General features: G+C 52.7%; 1 protein-coding gene across 4 annotated transcripts in view; it reads right to left on the bottom strand.

The window, feature by feature from the left end:
• The window catches only part of EGFR (epidermal growth factor receptor), a 192,773-nt gene that overhangs the window by 5,557 nt on the left and 163,935 nt on the right, over positions 1-23,281 (bottom strand). For all 4 annotated transcript variants that reach the window (XM_068550233.1, XM_068550234.1, XM_068550236.1 and 1 more), the window contains exons 17-24: positions 23,087-23,228; positions 22,210-22,332; positions 21,473-21,571; positions 16,079-16,264; positions 6,130-6,285; positions 5,222-5,297; positions 2,211-2,357; positions 703-800 (exon numbers count right to left, since the gene is read on the bottom strand). In XM_068550233.1, the coding sequence (XP_068406334.1) occupies positions 703-800; positions 2,211-2,357; positions 5,222-5,297; positions 6,130-6,285; positions 16,079-16,264; positions 21,473-21,571; positions 22,210-22,332; positions 23,087-23,228 (1,027 nt within the window). The remainder of the gene's footprint in view (positions 1-702; positions 801-2,210; positions 2,358-5,221; positions 5,298-6,129; positions 6,286-16,078; positions 16,265-21,472; positions 21,572-22,209; positions 22,333-23,086; positions 23,229-23,281) is intronic.

The raw sequence follows: 23,281 nt of genomic DNA, 5'->3' as shown, positions 1-23,281 counted from the left end.
GCCACTCTAGCAAATTAATGGAACCCAAGGAGGGGGTTGTGGGAACCTTCCGCCAGATGGTCAGATGCCCAGGTAACAACCTGGACTTGGGACGGGCATCTGAACTGGGGCGGGGGGGGGGGGGGAAGCGGTCCTGGAGGACTGTGGGATCTGACGCCGTCTCCAGGTGGACAGTGTCAGATTGAGCTGAACTGAAGGACATCAGCTGGTGATGGAGAATCGCTTGCCTGGTGGTGTGGGGTCCCTCCCCTCCAACACACACACCCTGCGATTGCTGAGCAGAACCTTTAGGCGCTTTGCAAAGTATTTTGCATATATTATTTCACTGAATCTTTAAAGCAGCTCTGCGAGCTGAGTTTTGTTAACCTCACGTTGTAAGTACAGGGTCAGGGATCTGAAGCCAGGTTTGCCCGACACCAAAGCCCCGGTTCTCCATGAGAGCAACATAAGGCTTTGGCTAAGGGGACCATGAAATGACGGGGGCCGAGTGTGAGGGGCTCACAGGGATGGCAGATGGAGCTGGGGGCCCCATGGTGCGCTCCAATTAGTCCACAGCTTGGGCTGTGCTTCTTCTAACGCACTGAGGGTTAGTGGTGTGACCTGTGAGACGGGGAGGCTGTGTCGGCACCGGACGGAGCATAGTGACGTTTGATGCTTATTAGAGGGATTTTCCCAGTGGGTGTACAGACTGGGAGCTGGTACCTGGATGACAAGGTAGCGCTGGGGGTCTCGGGCCATTTTGGAGAATTCAATGATCAACTCACGGAACTTTGGGCGACTATCTGCATCAATCATCCAGCCTGGGGAAGGAAGGAGGAAAGTCAGTGCAATTAGAACCCTGAAAGAAGTGATAAAGATGGCATCGCTGAAAGAAAGCACTTACAGTGAGATTCTTTTAGACAAATAAATGAGGACGAAACCTAATCTTCGTGACAGGTTGTTCAGTCTTGGCAAACCAGCACTGATTACTGTTTAAAGACCCTGATGCCATCACATATTTGAGCCAGAATGGCAATAACATGCTCTAATTTTCTGCACCTCCCCTTCCAAGGGCCAGCATTCTGGTGTCATCGCCTTAAGTGACCCAGCAGCTGTACGATATGCACTGCTTTCTGTGAACTGCTCTGACTGCAGGGCGCCCTGGGTCCAGTCTCTCAGTAAAGTCCTCCCTTGACATGCACCCTCATCCATATTCACTCGGCAGTCTAGTAAGCTGGAAACCAGATTCGGTTTAGGGAAAATTAGGGACTTTCTTAAGAACCTCGGCGTTTGGGAACTCCACACCCTGGTGCTTTCACTGTATTACACACTCAAGCTATCACATGTGCACGTGACAGGGGTGCTTCAGTGCCTTTCCTGGGGGGGGGGGGATACTTCTGTCAACCATGCCAGTGCATTTGAGTACACAATGATCCAAGTCTAGATTAAACATGCTGGAGGAACAGCTATTGACTGGAAATCCTCATGATTCCTGAGGGTTCTTATTTATTTTCTATCAGCAGGATGTCAGGCTATTTTGGGCCAGACTGCTATGTGACCTTAGACAAATCATGTAACCTCTCTGGATCCCAGCTTCCGCAACCTAAAGCAAGGACGTTAAAACTGATTAACTCTGTGGTCTAAAGTTCAGAAAGGCTTAATATTTACATTAACTCTGTCACATTCCCTGTGCTCCCTTCTGTATAAATGCTCATCATACATGTAATGTTACCCCCAGAGCCTACTGAATTTGTGATTCTGATGGCATGGTAGTGTCACAGTCAAGCTACACACTCTTACTTGGATTAAAATGTTTACTTGCTACACTGCAGAAGTCCTCACATAAATCCACTATCTGAAAAGGTTGACGTCAAAGCAGAAATGCCGATTCTATTAACCTCTTGTGGTTACTCGTTGTTAGGCATTTAAAAAGTTTCTCTGGTAACAGGCTTCAAAAAGTGGGGCAGCTTTTTTTTCATTGAGCAACTCAGAGAGAAGAGTATTTTGGTGTAATGGCTTATGGAGGACTTTGATTTTACTCGTTTGCTTGTGAACATGGGCAAACGTCAGCTCACAGTGTTCAGTGCGTCAGGTAAGTGCTTTCAGAAGTGTCTGAGGGGGTGTTTACAGATGTGCCTGCCTACGGACTGTGACAGCATGTCTTCAGGGCGTCGAAGGCCTGGGGTGCTTGGCTCAGGGCAGCCCAGGGCCAGGTGCAGCCGGCCACTTACACTTGACCATGATCATGTAGACGTCGATGGTGCAGATGGGCGGCTGAGGCAGGCGTTCTCCCTTCTCCAGGACGGTTGAGATCTCACTCGCGGGGATCCCGTCGTAAGGCTTGGACCCAAAGGTCATCAACTCCCAAACGGTGACTCCTAAGAGGAAGAAGCGTTGCTGTATGAGTCAATAATAATCACAGCACCTTGTCTTTAGTCATCGTTGTTGACATACTGTGTCTAAGGTTTAAAAACCCATGTTTCTGTGGCCTTGGGCAATTTGCTTGATGCTGGAAGTCTCAGTTCAGCTCCCTGTAAAGGGGGGTGATGACAGCGTCTGCCTCATAGGACAGTTGTGAGGATCAAACAAGAGAACACAACTGCAATGTTCAGACAATCCCAGGCAAACAGTAAGTGGCCAATAAATAGTAAACTTTAGTAATAACAGCAAAGAGAATACCACCACTCTGAAACATAACGGATTACGGTCTGTGGAGCTGGAGTTACACACCCAGACATCATCGGCCGCAGATGACTTACCGGCAAGGTTATAAGCCTGTGTTTTTAAAGAATAAAAAAATTGGAAGAAAACCCCCCTGTGTTCCCTTTGATAAATATAAAAACCCCATACTTTTAATTTCAACATCAATCAATCATCGTGATTAAAAAAAATCCAAGCAGGAGTAATTTTAGAATTGGTGTTTTTTAAGACTGTTCCGAAGTTCTGATGGTCCTTCCATCTCCGTGCCTCCCTTGATGGGAGTTCTCTGCTCCAGAAACACACAAATGCCGTGGGGAGTATGCCCCCAGACCAGACAGGGAGGGACCAGACACAGGAACCCGGGGCCTTCCTGGTCTCCAGCTAGTCTAACCACCCCTTTTCTTGAGATTGGCTTCTAAATGCGTATCACCACACATCTGCTTAGATTTTCCAGAGGTCATTCCCAAACCAAATGACCTGAATTAACAGGCAAAATGCAAGGCTGAAGAATGAAGAAGAGCAGTGGTCCAGGGACAAGAAAATAGATTCTTCTGTCCTGCCCACCACGGAATCAATATTGACTTGATGAAAGAAAGAAAATCTCATGTCCAGATCTTTAAAGTCGATTGGTCCTGCTCTAACTAGGTTTAGACATTGCGTTTAAACACACACAATGAATTCCTGCGGGAAGGCAGCTTTTCAGGTTTCGGAACAAACGGTGAAAGAGGGCGGTGTGTGTACCTGGTTGTGGGGTATAAGTGGGGCTGGAAGGTGCTATGAGTTCTCTCTCTTTTCAACTCCTAAGTGGAACACGTAGGTCCCTAACTGACTAAAATATTTTGCCTTGACTGGAGCCTAGAGAGTGGAGTAACAGGATATGTTTTTAGACTAAAAACTCAGGTTCATGTTGTAACAGGTCCGGTGTACTGCCAGGACAGCAGATTGGAACCACTGACAACACGATTTCCACTGAGACGAAAGACACAGCCCCCGTGGTGATGCTGGCTTTCTGATGCCGGTTGTAATCATTCACAGGGATTAAGTCACTGAGCCGGACCACTCAAGATCACCACTGCGAGAGACCACTCTTGATCCTATTGATCACGGTTAGGGGTTCAGGTTTTATCTGGAACATATATGGAAAACCAAAGAAGGATGTTAAACAGAGAAGCGAACGTCTAATGTGGTTTAAAGATATATTTTCCTGCTGTTTGGAGAATAGATGAGTGGGTGCAAAACAAGCCCAGAGAAGACCCAGGAGGAGCCCCTGCTTGGTGTCCTTGGGGGTGGGGGGTGGGGGTGGCTTGGGCTGTGACAATGACAATGACAGCTCTGGGCAGGACCACAAATGGGAAAGCGGCGTTTCTTCCCATCCCTCTGGGGGAGTAGACATTTCTTGAACATGACTGAAAATAAGGCATCAGAATAGCTTTATTTCCTTATCTAGTTCATTCATCGTGAGCAGCTAGCTCACAGGTATAAATGAAAATTCACTTATTCTATTCACAGAGATCTCCGTCTCTGTAAAGCTTACGTTACAGCAGAAAAGACAAAGACCCATGAAATTTTTAAAAATGCATTTGGAATATTAGGAAGTTAATAATGCTCTGAAAGAAATGCTAAATGGACAATATCCTGAATGATTTTGTTTTTGTGATAGTGACTAAATTCCTCTCGGAGATTCTTTTTACTATTGCTCTCCCCAAATACGCGTTTCTATGGAGGTGGGTGACTCCTTCCCTTCACCTCCGTTGGGTTGATAGCTGGGATAGGCTGATAATGCATAGGTCAATGCAGATCAGGTGTTCTGCAACCTTTGGGCTGATTCTGGGTGACAGGGAGACTGCCTGCAGTAACATAGGCGGAAGCACCCCAGCACGGCAGCCAGTGGAAGTGCCTTCCTGAAAGGCAAGGCCCTTGCGGACCCAGGAAACGCTCTGTACAGAGGACGAGGCGAGAGCGTGGAAGGTGTGCCTGAGCTGTCCTCGTTGGAAGGAAGAAGAGTCAGACCCTGACGAGGCGGCCTTCACGAGAGCTGGAAACAGTAACTACCTCCCTTTCCTCATATTTCCCCACACACACACCCTCACAGTGCGTTTCATGAAGCCATTCTCTCTGATACACAAAGATGACCGCTCACTGTATGAAACCATAACCCCCGAGTCAGTCCATCATAAAACCACATTTCTCTACCGGGAAACTCTTCCCCACGAAACCTGATTTGTCATCTCCCTTTGGTTCACTTCAAATTCAGGGCAAGAGGTCACGTTTGGCTTGATTCTGGGGGACAGGCGTCTCCTAGGCTCCAGTTCTTTCCCTCCCGCTACCCGCTCTCCTGACACGCTCCTTGTTCTCTCCAGTGACACCCGGTACGGTAGTTCCACTCAATTTCCTTTCTCACATTTCCTAGTACAACAGACAGACGGCGATGATTATGGGGTTGTTAGTCACTGCCCTGGACGGCAGAGTGTATCATGTACATCGACAACGCGAGCCAGTGAAGCCTCAGCCCTGATTCATCAGCCTCAGAATTTCGACTCACCGTAGCTCCAGACATCACTCTGGTGGGTGTAAATTCGGTGTAAAATTGACTCCAAGGCCATCCACTTGATAGGCACCTTGGGATGATGAGAGAGAAAAGTAATAAGACAACAATTAGCTTCCCTCGGTTGAAAAAATGTAGATCACACTGGAATGCATTACAAGCAACAAAGGTGAGGAAGCTGGGCCACCCCCAGCCCAACCCGGGCCCAGTGTTCCTTCCCAGCCGGGGGAGAGGTTTTAGTCTGGTAGCGAACAGGGCCTCTGTCAGGCCCAGAGCTGAGGGCCTTGGGTGTGTGGGCTGTTCTGCCGAGCTGGGTGCACGTGCTGGCAGCTGGGGGCCCTGGCTGTGCCCTGCGTCCGTGGCTGTCTGCAGGGCTAGCTGCTTGGAGCCACGCGGGCCACAGTGAGAGCGAAGAGAGGATCAGCTGATCCAGAGCGTTCCGGAGGGCCTATCAGGAGACCCGCACCCCTCGCCGCTGGGAGAGCCCCCTGGAGAAGCCCTAGGCCCGTCCGAGGGGAAGAAGCCAATGCCGCCGCGGCCGGCGCCCCTCGGGAGCTGCTGGACCAACACGGGGCCCTTTCCGGGCTGCTCTCCCAGCTGCTCTTCTGAAGGGGCTTTACCCAGGAGTGGGAGGTTGAAACCCACCCTTGGCTAATGGTCACCTAGAGATGGAGCTGAACTCACGTTTACTGCCTTTGGCTTCTGGATGTGTCAGAAACACCTTTACGCACTTTCCCAGCAAATCCTGCTCCCCGGGCAGCTCTGGCTGCACGGCCAGAAGGGCCTGGCTAGACCCAGGTGCTGGTGGCAGCTGTGACCTCACCCAGAAGGTTCTGAGGACGGCCCTCCCATTTGTCAGCCTGCTGGCGGGGGAGTGCTTGCCCTTCTACAAGCCAGCTCCTTACTTTGCCCCCTTCTGCGTGGTACTCCTTCTCCTCGGCGCCCAGCAGTTTGGCCAGCCCGAAATCCGTGATCTTGACGTGCTGCGGCGTCTTCACCAGCACATTCCTGGCCGCCAGGTCTCGGTGCACCAAGCGCCGGTCTTCCAGGTAGTTCATGCCCTGCAACACGGGGCCACGCGGTGAGGGGTGGGTGCTCAGCGGGGATCAGGCAGAGGGCGGGCGCCCCGGCGCAGGGTGCGGTGTCACGTACGCAACAGCCTCTGAGCCGGAGCCTGTCTGCGGACCGACTGCCCTCCACGGACACAGTGACTTGCACCTGGTAACATCAGTGACCAGAGTCTATCTGCTCCACGGATGAAAAGGTGAAGAGATGAAGACATAACTAGCTGCTGACTTACTAACATCGCCATCCGGTTACTCAAGTTTCAAACTCAGTTGAACAAATAGAAGAGGCCAGTGACAGAGCAGGAGCCCCGCCGTCGGGCCGCGACCTGGTTAGACGCTGCACGCTGCTCCGGACGGCCGACCCCACCTGCCTGGCCTCGCCTTCCCCGCGCCAGCGTGTCTGGGGTGCCACCTCCCCAGGATCCAGGGCTCTCATCACGCTTTCCTGGACCATCTTACATGATTCACTACCAGTGAAGGTTTTGGTCCTGTTTTATTTTCTCTTTTTTAAATTGAAATCACATGGATATTGAATTTGCTTTTATTGATACAAGGTGCCACTCCCTACCCCCTCCCTGGCTGCCTCCATAACTGCTGTAATCAGAATCAAGGCTGGAAGAGAAAGAAAGACAGAATACTTGAGAAGTACCCAGCACAGTGCCCGACACATAGTGAATTCTCGGATGTACAGTCACCCCTTAGTACCCATGAGACTGGTTCCGGGAACCCCTCTCCCTGCCGCCCCCCTAACCAAAATCCGTAGATATTCAAGTCCCTTATAAAAAATGGAGCAAGTATTTGTTTGTAACCTACACACACCCTCTTGCATACTTTAAATCACCACTCGATTACTTATAACACCTCATACAATGTACACACTTGTAAACGTAATGTAAATGCTATGTAAACAGTTGCTTGTGCCCAGCCAATTCAACTTTTGTGTTTTGGAGCTTTCTGGAATTTTCTTCCCACATGTTTTTGATCCACGGTTGGCTGATTCTGCAGATGCAGAACCGCGGCTACGAAGGACTAACTGTGTGACCCCTCACCTCTAGCCCTTGTCCACTGCCCCCTTGGTGTCTTTGTCACCTGCCCTTTCTCCCCTGACAGGCGGGCTCACTTCCTGCCCCTACTCCTGGCTTGAAGCCTGCCCAGCTGGGCCAAGCTTCCCTTGGACCCTCGCAAGCTCTAACCCGTAGACATGAGCTTGGCAGCCCCTGCCCCTGTGCAGGGCCACACGGGCAGGCAGGAGAAGCCGGAGGGTCAAGTTCTGCACACGGCCTGTGTGGCTGGAACCACGTGTTCTCTTCCTTGCTCACAAAGGCACCTCTCCTCTCCCCAGCCAGGGAGGTGGACCACATTTCCAGCCTCCTTTACAGCTGACACTCATGAACTCTCCAGTGAAGGGCAGGCACCACAGACATGCTTACCGAAGGGCACAAAATGGAAATGAATGGGCAAAACCAACTCTGCGTTACCCTCGAGCTTTTTGCATGTAGCTCTCTTCATTTTAGTGCAAATGCAGGGAATACCTGCAGATAAGGATAGATCCCAAATTTTCTGGCAAATTCATTGCTTCCTTTTGCATAGATATTAGGTAAAAATTACTAATTAACTTGTCACATCAAAGCGAAGTTTACAAATTTTCCTTCTAGGGTTAAACTAGCCATCACAGGAAAAGAGGATCTTACAAAGACACTACCAGGAATTGGTCTTTGAGGGCTATTTTTGAGGCCTTTAATGTTTTTCTTCTCTTGGGGAAAAAAAAAAAAAAAGATTCCCATGTGTCCACTGTATTATCTAGAAAGCTCCTGAATGTTTAAGATGCCGTTTGATTTAAATGGTTCCTTTCTAAGATGTCTCAGGTGCCGGGAAATAAGGTTAATGGGCTCATGTCTATTCAAGAGGAAGTGGGCAGGTGCTTCCCTGGAATAGCACTTCCAGGTTAGGAATCATTCCTTAGGGATGGAGCGTGGAGCGGGAGAGAGAAGCAGGGCTTCCTGGCAGAGGAGGACTTCCTACTCCCTGGCACCTCCCCCCCTTCACGGGGCTCCTTTCAGCAGCATCCGTCTCCCCTGTGGTTCACTAAGCCCACAAGGAGGACTTCAGAGGGCATTTCCAGCTACATTTAACTATCGTCGTGAACTTTCTTTCTGCCTCTTTATATGCCTAACAGAGGATCTGGTGCACTGGATACATTTTTTACAAAAGCTTGTTGAAGATGAAGGAAGGAAGGGATGAATGAACGATAATAGCGGCCGACAGTTCCGAGCCCGGCATTTCAAACACACCTGTGAAGATGCCTCTCCCGGTGCTGGGAGGTCTGGTACCCACACAACAGCCTTGACAGCTGACCCAGGGGCCCAGAGCCTGGGCTGGTGCTGCTTCACAGACCAAGGGCTCTGAGGCCACCACTCGGACGGTGCCCTTAATTTCCTGCTGAGGCCTCCAAGTGAGACTTGTCTGCTGACCCAGAGACTGCTTTGGACGCCACACCCCCAGCATCTTGGCCCTGTGCCGCTGAGCGTGCCCAAGGGCAGGTGGATGGGAATCTAACAATGGAAGTAGCTCCACCCCTGCCCTCCCCCCCACCTCAGATTTTTTTTTAAAGGAGCAGAGCAACTGTGCAATAAACTGCAACGTTTTCTCGTAACACCAGCCTTCAGAGAAGGCTTGGGAAAAGGGCAGGAAAGAGCAGTACGTGTCTGGAGCACACAGCTAGAGGGATTTAAATCAGAGATAATTTCGGGACAAGATTAGACTCATTTGAACTTAGATAAAACTCTATTCCTTGGTCTCTGTCCCACACAATATGGCAGTTTGAAAGGCCATCTCGGTTACAGTTCTAGGCCCAGCAGAGTTATAGTTTAACCAGCACCAAAGATAAGAGCCCTGACATCGCTCGTGAACTCTCAGAATCCAAAAGAGACCCGCAGGAAGCGATATCAGCGTCAGCCTCGTGGGGCCTCTTGGAAACGCAGTTCCCTAATTCTTCTCTCTGAGAGCCTCACTTTAATTTAATGGAACATATTTATTTTGCTAGTTAACACAGGACGGCTAGGATGGATGCTGCAATACTGAGGTTAAAAGGGGATCTGAAGAGCCGCCCTGGGACCTGAATGCACAGGAGACACAGGATTGCTTCCACGAGGGTTTTAAAGACTTTCCTCGCACAACACCTGGGGGAGAAGAGAGGCCTGGGTTGGGTGTGACACGTACGGACCGTATTCCCAGGCACTGCAGCATCCTGCGACTCTTAGGAGGAGCCCAGAGCGAGAGGCAGGAACGAGCTGCATTTCTAGTGTATTTCTTAACCACCATGTGGGGAAGTGGTGGGTAGGGGGGACAGACGCTGACTTGGTGACCTCAGAGGTGGCAGAATAGGAAGCGGAGGGGTAGGCGGAGGGCTCCGGCAGAGTAAAGCAAGGCATGGCGTCCACACCACTGCACCTCTGCCCTCAGAAGAGGCAGGAAAGTGTCAGAATTTCCTGTCCCAGGCACCAACCTCCTGCTGTGTAGGGACAGGAGGCCTGCTAGGCTCACCAGCCTGTGGGCTCCACTCTGACCCGTGACATCACGTGCTGGGGAAAAGCACAGACTTGGGAGCAAGGAGCCCTGGGGTGGAATCTTGATTTTGCTACTTCCTAGCTTGAGACCTGGGCAAGTTACTTCAACACCCCTTGCCTCACTCTCCCCCATATGTACAACGGGCTACTCAGAGGATTAAATGAGTTAATCCACATGGAGCACTTAGGACGGTGCCCAGGGAGAGTCCTCCCTCGGCGCTGTGATTATCATTTCCTCCTAAATGCCAAATCCATCCTCTCTTCTCTACCCCTTTTGCCATGACCTTGAATTAGGCTGCTGCCACGTCCTGCTACACTTCCCAACAAAGTCTGATCATGAATAAATTCCCGCGTGGCGCCCTTCGCTTTCGTGATGAAGCCGCGCTTGCAGGTTCCTGCGGGGTCCCCCCTCCCCTCCGGCCCGCCCCTCATCCCTCGGCAGCCCTCAGTGTCTCTTGGTCACCTCTCACTGCTCCCTCAGATGGTCCCCAGGACGGGGACGGGCTCTCACTCGTGTCCACAGCACCACAGCCACGTCCAGGCTCCCAAGGGTGCAGGGCGGCCGCCTCACCACCGCCGTCCCCGCACCTGGCGCTCAGCTGGCCGACTGAGCCCGCTTTGCTGTCCCCGTGTGACTTGTACAGCAGCCTCTGGGAGTCTGGTCCCTCAGCTCTCCTGCTCTGACCCACTCATTTCCTGCTGCATTGTTACCTCTGTATGGATCTGTTTTCCTCACCTGTGTGCAAGTTTGGGGAGATAGGAAATTTTGTCTTCTTTATATACATATTTCACATGATACCTGACACTGACAGATATATGCTCAAGAAATCACCAAGTGAAATGACCAGAAGTTGATGAACATGCTTTAACAGTACAGCAACTTTTGGCTTTATAGTGACATACTGTAAAGTGATCATTTAGGTTGATTAAGTTCAACTGTAATCTTGTGGAACGATGTGAGAATAAATAAAAAAATAATTCAAATAACTGAAATATCTGGTAACCGGATCTGCTGTGGGGCTCTGTTCCCGTCTGCGGTCTTGTTGCCCAGGGTTTTACGCAGGTACCTGCTCTGCAGCTGAATCAGCTCTTAGGAAGCGCCTTCCTCTCCCATCGCGTGGATGGAGGCTGGAGGCTGGAGGCTGGAGGCTGGAGGCTGAATCACCACCCTCAGGCTGCACAGTTAGTCAGCGGGGTGGGGGCTGCCTGGAACCTCGCCTTCAGGAGTCCTGATCTGGAGCACAGGAAAGCCAGGCGGGGGGGTGGGGGGAGCAGACCTGGGCGCGAGGGCCAGAGCCACCTGGGCCCAGACAGGAGGCCGTGCACAGGGCAGTCAGTGTCTCCCCGCTGCCCCCGCAGGCTGCGCGAGGCTGACGGACAACGTCTCCTCTTCCGGCCCCTCTTCCAGCATGATTTTCATTCTCTCCCACCCCTGCTCATCCCTCACGACCAGGCCACAATTTGTCGATGTGGGTGTCATGACACGGCACCTAGACCCAGACACGAGGGGCCAGCACGCTCTGCTACGTCATCGGCAGGACCACCTTCCTCTCCTCACCTGGATGGGTCTTCTCTTCGCTGCTCTCGTGCCCTGAGAGCGCCTATAAATGTGTGAGCAGTGAAAACGCTGGGGCTTTTTCAGATGAGCTTAGACCAAACTAAGTATCCCGTCTACTTAAAAAATGGATCCTTCGAATGGAATGTTTTCTGAAGTTCATCCTTATTAAGTCGCATCTTACAGAGTGAACTAGGCGTAGTTCGGTGCTTCTGAAGTTGTGGTCGGTTTCCTTCTGACAGCATCCACCCACCCACCCCTCCACCCCAGCCCCCAGCTACCTTCAGATCTCACCAGGGCCTGGTCAAGTATCTGAAAGGTATATCGCCTCTCTAAAAACTCACTTCTGTGAGATCTTAATCCAGGTTAGGTGAAAGAAAGCTCTGTGGTCCCAAAGGTTTGTGAAAATGTTAAATCAATCACAGCCTAGAGAGCTGATTTATGCAGGACTCGGCAGTAATGTGCTCTGTGGTGCTCTAAGAGGAAAGAGCCTGGCACGGCAGCGGTGTTCTCTAAACTGAATTGATGACAGACAGCATCTTTTGGATTCCAACATTTTACTACGTTATTATCCCGTCTAATTATTTTGGGATTTACTAGCTGGTTTATGCAGCCAGGAAGAATGCACACACTTTCCGAAGCACCGAAGTTACTCCCCGTGAGTGACAGCCCCCTGCACCTTCCCGAGCCAGGAGCTCAGGAAGCGGTGATGAGGGAGCAGGTGACGTCTCCACGGCCTCCTGAGACTTGAGCCTAGAATCCACTCTCACCCTGTGTGGAACGGCACCTCTGCTTTCCCAGCCCCAGCAAGATTCCCCACTAGGCCGCCTCTGTTTTTTTTTCTTTTTTTCTTTTGCCCGTGATATAATTTTATCTGTCCTCCTAGCAGTTTAGCCAGGACAATAAACCTACGTAATGGTACCCAGGTCTCTGTGAATACTGGGAAACTTCCCAAGAGAGCCTGTGCCTTTGTGAATCAGGGAGGACATTTGTAAGTCAATAAATCCCACCTTGAAAACGCCAGCAAGTTTAGTTTCTGGTCAGCCACTAAGTGTTTCTGGGTAGTTTCACTTCTAACTTTTACAGAGAAAACTGTTCAATACTTAGGTAAACAGTCACTAACCCAAGAGCAAATTTCTCTCTTTACAGCTGAAGAAACCATTATTTTCCTTTCCCTGCAAGGACAGACACTGCATCGCCGCAGCTATTCAAGTACAGTGGCTTAGGTTTCTCTTGTGAAATAGAAAGCCGCTCCATCGCAGACAAATCTAACAGCTGCAACGTGAACCGACTTTGGATGAGAGCGAACCTAAACGAAGTTCAACAGGCAGAGCAGTGGATCGAAATAACAAGGTGAAATTCTGAGTACTATTATATAGAGCACTATCTTGGAAAACTTGCAGGCCCTGGAAACTCAACTCAGGGACTTTGGAAACTCATGGCTGACCAGGGCCCGGGCAGAGCTGAACTCGCCCTGTGGTGGGCACTGCCGTGGTCAGGTGTTTGTTTCTTCCTCGTGCTGGCAGAAGACTGATATTTGGGGTCAAATAAACTTCCATCTATGCAGACACTTGTGAGCAGGCAGATCTGAATGTAGGGTTTCCAAGGAGAGAAGGGGAAAAGCTCACGAACGAGAGAGGGACCGGAAATAGGAGACGCTGCTCTACGGAGAGAAAGTCGATATAGAACTAGAATAAGACAATGTTTCAGCTTAGATTTTCGTCACTAATCTAACTTAAATTAGTTGAAATATGGGGAAAAAAACCAGAGAGGTGAGCATGGGGTGCCTGCTGGGGCCCGAGTGGGCACCCCAAAGAGGCTATCCAGCACCGTTCTCGCTGCCGGGAAGACAGATGGCAGAGGCCCTTCTGCGGCCACAGAGAGACAACTCGCCTAAGAAAAGCCAGAATTGAGATGTGAATCCCCCAGAGTCACAAGCCCGGTTCCGTACCGGGCAGAACTTGCCAAGGCTATGTGTCGCATCACATAAGAAGTCACTTTTGTGGAGCTGCCAACTGACACAAGATAATCAGAATGCTAAATACCCGGGCACCCTCTGGTGAGCTGGGCCTCATCACCCAGGCAGGTGTGCAGAGTTCTGGATGCCCTGGCCTGACAGGGGCAGCAGCCAGGGCCTGGCTCTGACAGAGCTCACCTCCCAGTTTCAAGTTAAACAAGTAAATAAACCAGGTCTTCGCAGGTAGCAAGATGTGTTTTTAAAAAATAAAGCGAGTTAAGCAAGGTGATAGAGGCTGCCTGGGGTGGAGGGGGATAGCTTTGGTGATTCTCCTGCCTTAGCTAATCAGGGAAGAGACTAAGGAAGAATTTCTGGGGACAGGAGTCAGGACACGAGTAAACCTCCAGGAAAAATGCCATATTCAGCGAGACCTACTTGGGGCTAACGACCTCCGCCCCGACACCAGCCTCTGTTCTGGGCTGAAAAGCATCCTCCCAGATCTCATGCCTACCCAGCACCCCAGAATGTGACCTTCTTTAGACACAGGGTTTTGCAGATCTAATCGGTTAAAGACCTTGAGATGAAGTCATCCTGGATTTAGGAATGACTGGTGTCTGCTAAGAGAGAGGGTGATCTGGACTCACGCCTATAGAGCAGGAGGCCACGTGAAGACTGGGGCAGAGGTGGGAGGGACCTGGAGCCCCCAGACGGGGGGAGGGAGGAAGGATTCTCCCCTAGAGCCTTGGGAGGGGCACGGCCCTTCTGACACCTTGATTTTGAACTTCTGACCTCCAGAACTATGAGAGAGTGAGCTTCTGTTGTGGTAAGCCACTAAGTTTGTCGCTCCTTTTGGTGGCAGCCCTAGGAAACTAACACGGTCAGACACAGAAATAGCCAGGCTTTTCATGAGACCACAGCACGTGAGGCACGCAGGCTCTACCAGGACCACTGCCTAGCAGCGGCCACGTGACTCCTCTGCCCTGTGACGGGGGTTACGGCCGTGAGAGCGCCGAGAGCACCACGCGATGGGCGGGGGTCCGAGAGGCGCGCCCGCACTGCCGGGTGCCGGAGCCTCCGGGGCTGGGGCTGAGACAGCGACCCCGGCGGGCGGGCACTGGAATTAGAGGGCAGAGGCAGCCTCCCACTGCCAGCCTCACCCTGCACCGCTGACCCCAGAGGAGCCCGCTCTGGAGCGAGCGTCTCGGGTGGCTGCTGGCTGAGCAGAGCCCAGAACACGTTTTCGTCTGTCTGAAGTCACCTTCTACGCCTGCTGGGGGTCGAGCGAGCAAGTCCGGAGCATGCTCAGGAGTAAATCTGCAGGACCGACGGTGCTGCCGCCCTGGGTGAGGCGAGCAACCAGGACCTGGATGGGGCCCGGGGCACGAGGGGCGCCCTGTCCTCCCTGGTTCCTGCACGCTCCCAACACCCGCCCCGGGGCTGAGGGCGGGGCCTGGCCACAGATTCCATTCGTTCCACTGAGTGAAAGGTATACCCACTGTCAGCAGGAACAGAATTTAGCAAGTTGGTTTGCAGATAACTGATGCACTACTGGCATCGAGAGAGAGAGATCTGGGGCTTCCCTGGTGGCGCAGTGGTTGAGAATCTGCCTGCCAATGCAGGGGACACGGGTTCGAGCCCTGGTCTGGGAAGATCCCACATGCCGCGGAGCAACTAGGCCCGTGAGCCACAACTACTGAGCCTGCGCGTCTGGAGCCTGTGCTCCGCAGCAAGAGAGGCCGCGACAGTGAGAGGCCCGCGCATCGCGATGAGGAGTGGCCCCCGCTCGCCGCAACTGGAGAAAGCCCTCGCACAGAAACGAAGACCCAACACAGCCATAAATAAATAAAAATAAATAAGTAAATTAAAAAAAAAAATCCGTTCACTGCAGACGTCATCTGTAAAAAAAAAAAAAAAAAGAGAGAGAGAGATCTGAAATGGAAGAACAGTCCTTGTGAGGCCATCTGAGCAGCTAAATACCCGGCTCATCGCTCTGCTCCTGGCCTCAGCTCCACCTGGCCGCTGTCTGCCCCCTCGGCCCCTCCCTCGCTCCAGATCTAGCCTGTCGACAGGGGGACGCGTACAGAGCCCCATGAAGCAGCAGAAACATCTATTCACCTCCTGCCACCGCACGTCAGAGCCAGCACCTGTCTGTCCGCCTGGCCACTCTGTCACCTGACAGCCCTGGCCTGGTTTGCTGGCCTTGTGATCAAGTCCTGCCTGGGTGAAAGCCACACCTCCTCCTCTGCTACAAATTACCACAGTATTCAACAAAAAGAATGCCAGGGAAATGAGAACACCAATGTCAAGCATACTGAGAGCCCCCCGTACAGAGAAAATTGTGCAAATGTAGCTGAATAATTAGATTTTCAGTGTGCAGTGGGACAGGCACCGATCTGATGCAAAAGACAATTGATTCAATTTAATCCAAACTAAAGACGCGTGCATGCCATGTACACACGTGTGCACACACACACACACGCTCTTTTGGCACGCTCTGCACTGTCCTAGGATGGAGAACGTAATTGGTGACTTCCTGGTTGTCTTTATTTCCCCTTTGCCGCCGGTCTCCGGGGCTCTCCCCAGGGACCGCATCATCCCGGGGGGCGAGGGCGGAGCGGCAAGCGACGGCAGCCGCCAGTCCAGCCTCGTGGCCCTGCCGGCCCTCCCCGCAGAGCGGGTGCCTGCTCCGAGCGCCCTCGTCTGACTTACCTTTGCGATCTGCACGCACCAGTTGAGCAGGTGCTGGGAGCCGATGTTGTCCTTGTGTTCACGGACATAATCCAGCAGGCAGCCGAAGGGCATGAGCTGCGTGACGAGCTGCACCGTGGACGTCAGGCAGATGCCCAGGAGGCGGCACACGTGAGGGTTGTCCACACTGGCCATCACGTAGGCTTCCTGGGGGCAGAGGAGGAGAGGGCGCATCAGAAAGGCTCCCCACCGTGGCTAACGGAACGGGCAGGCTTTTTTGTCCCTTTCCGGGTACAGAAGTCGAACGTGATTTTGAGTTTGGAAACGCGCGCGTGTGGAGGACAAGGGGGCCCGTGAAACGTCTAGCGCAGTGGACGTTCCCGCAGGCTCTCTTGCACGCGAGGCTGTGGCGTGGCCAGGTGCTTGATGGGAGACGGCGTCCTCTGAGTGCACGTGCGGATTCTGCGACACACAGAGGCCCAGGCAGCGCTCGCCATCGGCAAAGCGCTGGGTGACAATGAGACCTGATGTCTCCAAGTTTGGGTGTTGCTGAGTCCTTACGAAGACCTCCATCTCAAAGCCAAAGATGCCGCCGCTTCAAATGGTGTCAGGGCCGGTGGGAACCCGTGCTTGGGGCCCACACCCTGGTGAAGACTTGCCCGCTGACTCCGGAACCCCGGCCGTGGGCACTGTGGTGGGAGATGCTGAGAGCTCTGGGGGGTCGGGAGAGGGAGGGGGACCTCACATCTCCACAGAGCGCCGGGGGCAGAGAGGGGGAGCCCCCCCCCCCCCCAGCACTGCCGGGGCCACGGGCACCAATGCCACGCACGGCAGAGAAGCCCTTTCGGCTCTGAACCGGATGGAGGACGTCACACCTACAGCCCTCGCAGACTCCGCTGGCGGCCCAGGATTCACTTCTGAAAAGGGGGTCTGTGTCGCCCCGCCTCAGCCTTGGGAAGGGAAATCCATGCTGTTCTGCAGAACCCACTCCCCCCAGGCCCGCCCCTGCTAATGGGGTGGGAGCCTGACACAGACCCACAGCCATGGACTTTATTTGAACCCTTCTGCTATCCTTGGGCGGAGGAAGCTGATTTCATTTACAACCATGCACACAACTGGGCCTGGCTTTTGTCTGACTAAGAATCAGGGACTCCTCAATTTCCACCAATAAACTCCATCTCTTTCCCTTTGGAATGCAAAGGGGGGGGGGGACATTTTATTCAGATCACCTGATCTCCAACAGAAAGTTCCGAGGCGCCTTTCCCCATCTGACCGCTGCTGTGCTCGGGGTGTGGGCCCTCTGTGCAGAAGGGAACACAGCCTGAGCCAGGTGAAGGCACGCGAGGGGAATGCTGGGGGATGCACCGCAGGAGCCAGAGGTGACAGTGGTGACAGACAGGTGGAGGGGCACGTACACATATCCCTAAACACAAACGTGACGGCACCAGTTTCTGGCCTGAACCCCTCCACCGGCCTCACTGTTCCTGGGAAGCCCACCAGGCCTTGCAAAGCCTCTCCTCCCACAGACCCCCGGTCCTCCTGCCCTCTGTTCCCCACCTCTGCTCGCCTGTACCTGGGAGGGCCTTTGTCTGGAATGCCCTTCCACCTCTCCTTTCCCTGGCTGACCCCTCCTCAGAGGGCCTCCCTGAACCCCAATCTAAGTTGAACTCTCCTGGCATCTTGCAGTTTTTCCCTTGGGCGAGCAGGCTGAGTACGGCCTGCAAACTTGCCAGAGATGCCAATCCTTGAGCCTTGCCCGGGCAGGTGTGCCATGAGAGATGCACGGAGCTGGGGCTTGTTTATCACCTCACCTCCCCAACACCTGCTCCTGCTGCGTCGTTCCCGTGGTGCCCAACACATCTCTAGGCACAGAGCTGCCTCAGGAACACCACGGCTGAAAGACACTGAAATCATACGACACAGAGACCATGCCACATCCACTACGGAAAGCAACCCACAGCTCTGACATCCGCTGCAGAAGCACCGTCCGTCTGGACGCTGCCCTAAGCGGAGACGCCCTGCTCTCATGAGCAGTCGGCCTTTCTCCTCGTCTGTGTTGTAAACGCAGCATCACAACAGCAGAGCAGGTGTTTAATACTATGGACCTTCTGACAGCTCTTCACCTCTGAGAAGGGCTACTGATAAAAAGTTAGAACTGGAAAAGGCCTGCAAATGGTTTCTTCTCAAGCCATTATTTGTCTGAAGAGGAAACTGAGGCCCAGTGAATGACAACCAGAGACCACATTTCTTATGTCAGGGCAGGGCCCACACCCGGATCTCCCCCGACCCGGGCCCTCCTGGTCCTCTCCCGCTTACCCCACGCGCCGTGAGGCCTTGTTGAGTGCTCCGGCAGATGGGCTACCAGAAAGCTCTAGACCTTATGACACAGAAAGAGCACGTATATAAATCTGTTTTGCATTCTCGTTCCGTTGCCTGCCTTAAATTTAAACTGCAAAGTCTATGGAAACATCAGAAGGCCATGCGATCGCCAGAAAAGGACAAATCACGTCTCTCCGCCAGTCTGGGAAACTGTACAACCATAACACCAAAGAAATCCTCTGGCTGTTCTTATTTTCTTAAGATCTGGTTGAGACTTGGAAACATGTTGTATTCATTTTAGAGGGGAGAAAAATCTGCAGATCAGAGCAGTCTGAGTGGCCCATCTGCTGTGGGCCGTGAGGAGTTGACCTGGGGCTCAGGGAGCAGAGCATGGGCGTGGGTGTCCGGCCACACAGAGCCTGGAGCCCTGCCAGGTCCCCGCTCCTATGAAAATCCGGTACAGCCACAGATTTCTGCACCCCGAAGCCCAGGCACAATGGGGATGCCGTCTGGTCGTGTGTCCTGTTCAGTGTGTGCAGGAGCTAACGTGAGCTTTGTTCTTAGCTTTGTTTTTCTTGGAATCTCAAAGGTGCACCGTGACCTACGGCAAGAACGCTTGGTATTGCCCAGCCATCTCTGATCGGCCACCCCCGCCGGGCGTGCAGACTGGCAGGCAGAGCCCACGCTCGGAGGCTCCCATGGCTGAGGTCAGAGTCACGTGGCAGGAGGGCCTCTGAGGCTCGGTGACCTTGAAAGTCTATTATTTTGTCCAACCGTTGAAATTTGGGGGGCCTTCCTTCTTGCCGTCTCCCTCATCTGTGAACTAGTTTACGTTCACAAAGATTGGGGAAAAAAGGATTCCACTAGACTTTAAACTCCTTCAGGAGAGGCAGACGCTTCACTTTAAGAATATTTCTGAAAGTGTCCCAGTAACTAAGCCACCACTGACCGCAGCGTGCGCCAGGGCTAGAGGGTGTGTGCGTGTGCTGTACCTCAGTGCTGGCCTGGGCAGGGGAATAAGAGCACGGGTTGCTGGAGCCATTTACAAGTGCGTGTGAGTGTTTCAAAGCCCACGCTCAGCCCCCTGGGCTGCCTGTTACAGAATTAACTCGCCCTTTAACTCACTGATGAAACTGGCCCTCAAATCACTGGCTTTCCCTTCCCTCAGGGGCTCCCCTCGGCGCCCACGCTGCGAGGACAGGCTCCCTGTGCGCGCGGGGCAGACGGAGCTTCGGGAAAAGCAGGCGGAAAGCCTCGGGCTGCCATCCCGCTGGTTACAGCCACAGGACGGGTGTTAGAGCAGAAAAAAGAAACCAGGGGCGGGACGCAGGGAGAGAAGGAGAGCAGGACAGAGACAGCACGAGAGGCGAAATGGGACTTTAAACTTCTTTTTTTTTTACCTTGTCTGTCTTTCCTTTCTCTATCTTCCACCCCAACTCTGGCCCACGAAAGCAGATTTCCTCCAGTTTTAGGGGTCCTGGAGGGCCCTTCTCAGTGAAGCTACTTCCTTCCCAAAGTATAGCTACTGTCTTCAAAATCGCCCTTACTCTGCATAGTGAATATTGTTAAAATTCACATCTCAACACCATTTTGTGAAAGTTATTAGAATGTCTTAAATGAGTAACAAATGAATTAAGGAAGCAAATTCTGCAAAAAGATTTTCTTTTTAACAGCGTAGGAGAAGGACCTAGAGGTTGAAAGTGAAGAGACTTCACAAATCACTTGTTTGCTGTACTTCTTGTGGTTATGGAAATAGGAGTCGACCCTACGTTAACAGGCTGTACATTAATCTGTAAACTGTTAAAATGAAAGATAACTTTGCTTGGTGAGCTATCATCAGCGTGTTAGACTTTCTGTTGCACTGTGTTAATACATCATCCTTCATGTAGAAAATACTGGGCTGGGACTTTCCTGCTGCGATGAAAGGAGAGGAGGCTGCCTGGAGAAAATGGGGTTGGAGAGAGTGCGCTCCTGGGACGCTCACCGTTTGAACGCTTTTTTAAAAAGGCCCATGTTTGCTTTGCTTACTGTATATTCTGTGGGTTAGATCCAAGAGTGGGGAAATGTTATATCTGACCTTTGTCCTTCGTGGCTGTAACACGAACTAAGTTCTCTAGATTTTTGACTCAGTAAAGGCAGTCGTTTTCCTTTTCCATTGACTGTTTCCCTAATTCACCACTGAGCCCCTCCAGCTCCTCTTTCACTGGCTCTGCTTTGGGACAACAGCAAGAGAAACCCACATCCACCCCAGCAAGCGGAGGCCAGCGCTGTTAGCCCGGGACCCCGAGGGTGCGTCCACCGGAGCTTCCTGGGCTTCTACCTGCAGAGGGTTCTGCCCAGCTCCAGGCTGGCCCCTCCTGCATCCAGCCCCTTTCTAAGACTGTGCAGCTCCCTCATTGGCTAGTGAGGGTCCAGGGAAGGTGGAAAAAGTTCAAGAGAGTCGCAAGTAAAAACATGTAACAATAATCTTGTGGAGTATTTCAAAGACTCCATAAAGTAGCAATCAGCGGATGCTGGAAATAACATTTAAATTACTTTGAGAAAAAGTACAGAAGGTGAGCAACAGATTATAGAGTTCATAGAGCATCATATTGTTAATCCTAGGCACCTTTACAAAGCCATTTCAAAGATGAGCTAGTTGGTGGAAGAAAACGAACATGCATTTCAGAGTCAGAAGTAACCACGTGCTGGAAACCTACTCCAGCCACGCGACCCTGAGCACCAGGGCTGCCTCATGCCTCCGTTTCTTCACCGAAGGCTTGGGGGGCACAACACCTAGAGCAGCACAGGCCCGCCAGGGGCGGTCACTGAGACGGCAGGGGTAAAGCCACTAGCACGGGGACGGCCCCTGGTGGATGCCCGGGGACCGCAGGCTTCCATACTTTTGGGGGCCAATAAGAGAATGGAAGAGTGAGTCTTCTCTACGAGAGAGAATTATACCGACTATAGCCAGAAGGAAAAAAAGACAAGAAAAGTGACCATTTAGAATGCGGTGATGACAAAGTCTAAAACAGAGCAATGTGCTGCCAATCACGAAAAAAGGTGGCTTCTGGCTTCCAGGCGTGCAGACAGCTAGAGAATAAAGCAGAAACTCACATCAAGAATTTCCTTGTTGGCTTTTGGAGATGTGGCTTCTCTTAATTCCTTGATAGCCACAGGAATTTTAACCTTCTCGCCTTCTGGGATCCAGAGTCCCTGTGACAAAGAGAGGGGAAGACATTGGCTGGCCATCATCATACACGTAAGCTGCGGCTCCTAGGCCGGCTGGGCATCGTTAGTGACCCCACCCCCAAAGGGCGAGGGGCTCGAGCACAGCCCTGCACCCAAGGCCACCGGTGCTGGGAGTCACGATAGCTCAGCAGCTCTTTAGCTATCGTGTTCCAGAAATCAGAGTGGTTAGACAAAACCCCTAAGCTCGTACCGGTTACACAGTCAGTGTGAGTCATTTTGTCCAGAATTCTGAGATTCTGGGTCTAGGCCTAACTGAAATCAGACTATGCAATAGGGATGTAGGAAAAAGAAATGAACAGGAAGCTGTTCTGAGCTGGGCTTTATTCAGATGCTGCTGGGCCGTGACAGGCAACCCTCTTTCAGACTGACTTGTGCCACCCACCCCTCGGAAAGCTCACGCCGTCCTCCTGAAAATGTCTGTCCCTGTGTACAGATCTCACCGGACCACTTACTTGTCACTGTGATCATAAAAGATTTCCTCTAGACAACTTGAGAAAAACAATGGAATTTCCTAAACCCTCAGTGACACAAAGAGCACGTGACCACGATAAAGACCACAGCGGAAGGCGCCTGGTACTCGCGGGGGTGGGGGGGGGGCTCACCTTGTACACCGTGCCGAATGCTCCGGAGCCCAGCACCTTGACCTTTTTTAATTCCGTCTCCTTTAAGATCCTCAAGAGAGCTTGGTTGGGAGCTTCTCCGCTGGGCGTCAGAGGCTCGACAAGCTGTGAGAGACAAGAGGAAGAGACGATGCCCGCCGGGCCGGGGAGAGGGGTGGCAGGTCCAGACACCAGGGGACAGAACTCGCGGCTCTCACTCCGGAGACAGGGACGCCTGTTCTAAGGAACTTGGTGAGACACTCGGAAGGAACAGGGACTGACCACCCTCCCCCCCCCCCCCCCCTCAAAAAACGGCATCCTTGAACAGAACAGCTCCTTTGCAATAAGTGCAATTTCTATTTCTGTGTCCGGGCCGAGAACACTTGGGGAAGGACAGTGTTCTGTGGTGGTCACTCTGCTAACCGGTCGCGCCCCTCACAGCCATGATGCTGCAGCTGCGGTGGGTCCCTCTTCCCAGGGCCTCTGGCTTCTGACACGTTGTCAGACACGGATGCCGGCTGAGGAATCACGGACAACACGGTCACAGACGTGGCTCCAAAGGGAGCGGCCGCTGGTGTGGACAATGGCATTTTCCAAAGTAACACCTCGTGAGTTCACAGTTCTGCGCCTTGGCCGGCCCGAGCGCCCGCCCCACGTGGGCAGCGGGCGCCCCGGCGTGGTAACCGGCCGTGGGACTTACCCTAGACACAGCTGCATTCCCCTGGATACAAGTACTAACATGTGCATGTAGTTGCTTAGAACCGGACATTCAGAGATTCTTCCGACTCTTTCCTCGCGATAAATAGAGCACAGTAATACATCTTTAAAACGCAACCTTCGGGCTGCCGCGCCTGCCCGCCCCCTCGCGCTGGGCGCTCACCTCGCGCTCCTGCAGCAGCCGGCGCAGCGTGCGCTTGCGGACGATGCGGCGCCTGCGCAGAAAGAGGCCGACGCCCAGGGCCAGCACCAGCGCCAGCAGCAGGGCGCCCACGATCCCGGTGGCGATGGACGGAATCCTGGGCCTGGAACGAGGTGGACACGCAAGAGGGTGAGGTTTGTCACGGTGGCATTTCAC

The sequence above is a fragment of the Eschrichtius robustus genome, chromosome 8 (assembly GCF_028021215.1).
Source record: "Eschrichtius robustus isolate mEscRob2 chromosome 8, mEscRob2.pri, whole genome shotgun sequence".
In the NCBI taxonomy this organism is placed as follows: Eukaryota; Metazoa; Chordata; class Mammalia; order Artiodactyla; family Eschrichtiidae; genus Eschrichtius; species Eschrichtius robustus.
The sequence above is the reverse complement of the archived record's forward strand: the minus strand, read 5'-3'. Positions and strand labels throughout refer to the sequence as shown.